The 5,496-nt window shown below is 52.1% G+C and overlaps 1 protein-coding gene across 1 annotated transcript in view; it reads right to left on the bottom strand.

The window, feature by feature from the left end:
* Positions 1 to 245: 245 nt before the first annotated feature.
* Positions 246 to 5,496, bottom strand: part of socs5b (suppressor of cytokine signaling 5b) — a 21,043-nt gene continuing 15,792 nt past the window's right edge. Inside the window, exons 2-3 of the mRNA XM_048270532.1 lie at positions 1,751 to 2,257; positions 246 to 1,707 (exon numbers count right to left, since the gene is read on the bottom strand). Of these exons, the coding sequence (XP_048126489.1) occupies positions 269 to 1,707; positions 1,751 to 2,240 (1,929 nt within the window). The 5' untranslated portion in view covers positions 2,241 to 2,257 and the 3' untranslated portion in view covers positions 246 to 268. The remainder of the gene's footprint in view (positions 1,708 to 1,750; positions 2,258 to 5,496) is intronic.

Genomic DNA, 5,496 nt, shown 5'->3' with positions numbered 1-5,496 from the left:
TGGAGGGTGGGGAGAGTTATGACACAGTTCTCTGGCTTCACCTTATGTCCCCCTTCTCTCCCCATCACCGCCAATTTGGGACCCAGAGGGAAGGTTTGAAATCCGAGCCTCACAATCACACCCAAGATCCCAACCCCAGACCCTGGATCCATTAATGCCTCCCCAGCTCACGAGCCCCTCACCCCGAGGCTTCAGAGATTCTGTTTAACCCCCATGTCCCCACCAGGTCTACCACCACCACCCACCAAGCTGCCCCCCCTTGCCCCTCTTATTTGCCCCTGATGGGCAGCTCTCTCTCCAGCCAGCGCACGCGGACTTTCTGCTTGTAGTGATACTCCTTGAGGAAGTCCTGCAGCGCGGGCGGCAGCGGCAGCGCGGCGATGCCGTCGTAGGTGACGCGCTGGCAGATGGCTGCGCGTGCCAGGCTCTGCAGCCCGAAGGGGAAGGTGCGGTGCAGCGGCGCGGTGAGCAGCGGCTCGAAGAACATGCACGCCGACGGGTCCTTGTAGTGCTCGAGCAGGCCCGTGACGGTGGACGCGTGGAAGACGCACGGGTCGTGCGCGTCGAAGCTGAAGTTGTGGTTCCACTGCTCGATGCGCGCGTGCAGGGAGCGGTTGTAGCGGCGGAAGCTCACCGAGAACAGGTAGTCCTCCTGGGCCGAGTCGCGGAGGAGGAAGGTGCCCTCGGGCCGGCCGTCCAGCAGTGCCTCGGCCTGGTAGCGGTCCATCACGCCCCAGTAGCAGGGCAGCGCCGTGATGCGCAGCAGGTCCGGCACCAGGCAGTGGATGTAGTCGATCTGCGTATGGACCTTCCAGGGCCCACCGCTGCTGCTGCTGGACGAGCTTGCCACGCCTGAGCTGCTGCTGCCGCCCTGTCGCGACGAGTGCCCATCACCGGACGCATGCCTCTGCTTGGGCCGGCGTGCCTGCAGGCACAGGGTGGTGGAGTCCTCCTCCGAGTCACAGTCCTCTGAGGCAGGGGGGTGGGAGAACGAGGACGAAGTGGACAGCCCGGACAGGGCCTGGGCCACTAGGCCGCCTAGGACACTCCCCGACGTGACCATCCCGCTCAGGTTCCCCCGCACCCCCGACACCTCTGCGGTCACTCCGACGCCTGCACATTCGCTCGGGCCGCTACTGCTGCCACTGGTCGCTGGCGCCATCTTTGGTCCCAGTTTATATATGGAGGAAGAGGAGGAGGAGCTTGGCGGGAGTCCCGCCTCCAGGGTGTGGATCTGAGCGTTGGGCGGCGGGTCTACGCCTTCCTCGATGCTGATTCGCCGGCGCTCGCGCATGCGCTCCTCCTCATCCTCGGGCGCGGCGTGGCCAGCGGTGGCGGAGGTCTCGGCGGGATCAGAGGTCAGCAGTGCGCCGGACGCCTGCAGGCTGACCGGCGCCGTGTGCTGCTTGATCAGGTGCCACTTGTTGGCCAGGTCCGAGCCCGGTGGGAAGGGGCATGTCTCCAGCATGAGCTCGGTCAGGTGGATCTTGCGCTTGGACGACGAGGAGCAGGACGAGCCGGCTGACGAGGAGGACGAGGAGGACGAAGACGAGGAAGACGACGAGACAGTGGAGAAGGCCAGAGAGCAAGAGGCCGGCTTGGCCGAGGTGGACCGGGACCGCCGGCGTGGCGACAGCGGCAGGCACAGGCCCATGGTGTCCCTGAGGCGCTGGCGCAATGACCGGGCACTCAAACTGCGGCCCGCCACTCCTCCTCCTGACCCCTATCCCCCCTCCTCCTCCTCCCCCACCTCCAGGCTCAGCAATCTCCTGGATGGAGCTGACGGCGTAGCGTCTCTCCCTCCTCCCGGCCGCCCGCGATGCGCGCCCCCCTCTCCGCTCGGCCTCCAGCGAGCTCTGTGTCTTGGTGGAGCACGAGTGCTTCTTCTTACCCCCCCAGGGAGCGTGCCGTGAGTACGAGTCCCGTCGGCCGAGGGTCACCCCGCCAGGCCCCCGCCGCACCACGTCCTCCTCCCCGTCCCGGTCCAGTGTGATCTCCAGGATCTGGGGGCCGTCCGTGGCGCAGTTGTGGCCCCGCCGGGGCACCACCAGCGGGCCGAGGGGCGAGAGGCTCCGCGGGGGGCTGGAGGCCCGGAAAGCCTGGGCCTCGCCTGAGCAGCTGGCCCGGGCCAGGTCCAACCCGCAGGGGGCCACGTCCATGACCTCGCATGGGCCGTCCAGGTGGAGGAAGGTGTGGCAGCGACTGCGCAGGCTGCTCCACATTTTCCCTGCTTTGGCCATTGGGGGACACGCAGCACCTGAGGAAGGACACACTGCATTAGAGGAGGTATACCACACACACACAGACATACACACAAACATTTATACATTAGTAAACATCAAAGTCAACTCAGGGAGGGTACAAACTCATAACAACGCATTAGGTGAAATGGATGTGGCTCCCTACAACTCTGCAGCTTACAATTGCAAATCATTCCACAGGTTTGAGCTCTGAAGCATCCTGGCATCCTGTAAGGCCAGCAGTCAGAAATCTCATACACAAACGCTACACACCACGTCACACACCTGTGTGACTTCAGGCTATGCTACAGGTTCTACTCAACATCCCTCTCTATGAGCTTGCTGCCAGCCATTAGGTGTCAGCTGCACCCATACAGACTCATAATAAATAACAATTGATTAGCATACACATTCAATTATTTTTATCAAAAAATAAATGAAAAGGGATATATATATACACACACACACATATATATTAATTTTGTCATTATATATAATTTTGTCATTTAAAATGCAGACTAGCGTTGCACAATGTACCGTATACTAAAATGGTATCATGATGCCTTGAATTTCCCCATGGGGATCAATAAAGTATCTATCTATCTATCGATCTATCTGTCTATCTGATTCAAAAAAAGATACGATTTCCGACGTTTTTAGAATCGATACTTAAAATAAAGCGTTCTGTGTCTGTGTGTGATCTGCTCCCACTTTCCATGCTCCTTGCATGCATCTAGGCAAGTGGCCGTGTCAAGCCGGCAGCTCTGAGTGAGTGAGTGCGCAGCAAACGACAACACAAGTTCTTTGCAGACAGTCCTCGGCTTGTGGATAAAACAAAAGTTTGACATGAAATCTATTACATATTTCGGAATGTGATGTATCCGAAATAGGATACATCACAAATAGTGAAGGCAAGGCGACAGGTAGGCTACACTGAAGCCCGTTCAAAGGGAAGTAGGCTACATATAGAAGAGTTCAAAGAATGACGTTAATTTTGGTTAAAGGTGCTCTAAGCAATGCTGGGTAACGTCACTTCTGTTGACTTTCAAACAAAACAGAAAGCTAGCTCGCTACTTCCTCCCCCTCCCTCCCATGCTGCTCCCGTGCAATTGAAACTCTCCTAAACGCGCATCTCGTCTGTGATTTGCTGGAACAGTTTGTTATGTTTTTATGGGCTAGGTTTGCCCAGGTTGTTTTTGTTGCCGGTTTTGGAGCCTGGGCTGTCCACAGAGATCACACAGTGTATTCAGGACACAGACAGCTAACGGTTGTTTAGGTGATGTTTGCAGTAAGTAACATAACATGTTTTAGCCTAAAAAACACGTGGCATCGCTTAGAGCACCTTTAACGAATATTTCCTCTCCTCAGTTATATGCTAGGCCTATAGCCTAAGTAAAACGAGTGTGGTTTATTCTGGGTTATTACACGGCTCTTCAGAGTGCTGCAGAAAGTTCCATTCACATGAATGGGCCTTCCCAACGTTCGGGCCTATGTTAAATCTACCTAAATCACCGGCAAAGCATTTAATCACCGCTGTCAATGGCAACAGGTTTTGTGCTTCTGATTAATGTCACTACGCAAGGACTGGAACTTCATTCAAACGTGAAAGCAGACGGTTGATCAGCTGTGTTCTAAAGAATGTTTGATTCAAGTTCAGCAGCGTGTGTTGCGAACTATTTGTTTCTCAGCAAATGCCACGATGAACGGTAACAAATAGGCTAGGTTTTGTAGGCTAAAGTCATATCGTGGGGAGTTTATTATTTTGTTTTGGCAAGTAGCCGTATAATAAGCAGGATAATGTATAGAACACCGGTCATTACTGACGCTGTATAATGACGCTGCGCGTCGGGGTCTGAATTTTGACGAGACATAATGACTGTGATCATAGTGTGCTAATGTGATAAAAGCACAATGTTCACGCTAGTAGCCTATAACTTGTAAACAATCTATTTAAAGGTGCCCTGCCACACATAAACATTTTTACTTGTATTTTTTGAAATATGTTAGATCCATATGTGTTTGTGCTATGTTGTGAATGTGAAAATGAACAGCTACCTCCTCTGTCAGCTCCAGCTACTGAAAAGAAATAAGCGGAGAAATCAGGCCAATTGCAAAAGCTCTTCAGTTTGACATGAATTGATTGAGCTCATTACTATTCATGAGTTCGCCCAGTTGAGATCGTGCCCACAGTATTCGTCTAGCTGTGACAGTTTTCGTAAGGATGGCTGAATGTCAACAGGCTTTTGCGCTATGCACGAATAGAACTTCAACAATGCATTTTTCCCAAGAACTCAGTGGGCAAAATTGAGTTGAGGATCAAATGGCTTCAGTTTATTTTTTGGAACAATGCCACAGGCTTTGCAAAAAGGTTGCTGTTGAAGCCTGGAGCAGTAGGCTACCATCGCAGCAGTCTACGACCACACGCTAAAATGAGTTGATAACAGCTGCCATCACGGCAGTCTACAACCAGTGCCCAGTCCGTAAGCAAAACTATTGTCAACTCAAGGAAGTGTTATGTTATACAGGTTTAATGCACTTGCTAGCCTAGCAGGGTTTGTGCCCATTTGGACAATGCAAGCACTCGCTAGCCAAGCAAAGTTCATGCCAAATTAGTTGATAACAGCTGTCAGGTTATGGAGGAAACCGACTACTAAGCCAATGAATCAGAGTCAAGCAACATAGCTTGTTGAATATTAATGAGAACTGGCGCAAATCGAGCTGAGTCTTCCTGCAAGCTTTCTATACCACGCTAGAATGGCTTGAAACAAGGTAACCGAGGCATGTTTTCCACAAAAAATGTTACAGAATCCATGGTAGAACTTCAGACATTACCACAAAGTAATGAAATACGTGTGGCAGGGCACCTTTAATATTCGGTCAGTAGGCTAGGCCTACTGGTAATGTTTGTCATGGCATGTAGACTGCAATTTGTTCAACTAGATGTACCGCATAGCGGTACAAAATATGACCGCCGCTCAGTCCTGTACATCCGTTCCGCAAAAATAAATCACACTTCAATTTGTCTCCATATTTTACTCCATCCCCCACTCTTGAAACTTTTGTGTATGCTTGTTTGGCATGCCTGAGTGTGTGTGTACTTTTCTGCACAGAAAGTAGCCTACTGGTGCTGAAAAGGTGAATAGATTGTAGAATAGCCAAAGAAGATGTAGCATTGTTATAAAACCTTTAAAATCTCTAAACAATCACAAGTAGGGCAGTTCATCACAGTTCATCCATTGCAACTGGATTGATGAAA

This window comes from Alosa alosa, chromosome 18 (genome assembly GCF_017589495.1).
Source record: "Alosa alosa isolate M-15738 ecotype Scorff River chromosome 18, AALO_Geno_1.1, whole genome shotgun sequence".
Classification (NCBI taxonomy): Eukaryota; Metazoa; Chordata; class Actinopteri; order Clupeiformes; family Clupeidae; genus Alosa; species Alosa alosa.
Note: the sequence above shows the minus strand (reverse complement) of the source record. Positions and strands in the feature narration are given on the sequence as shown.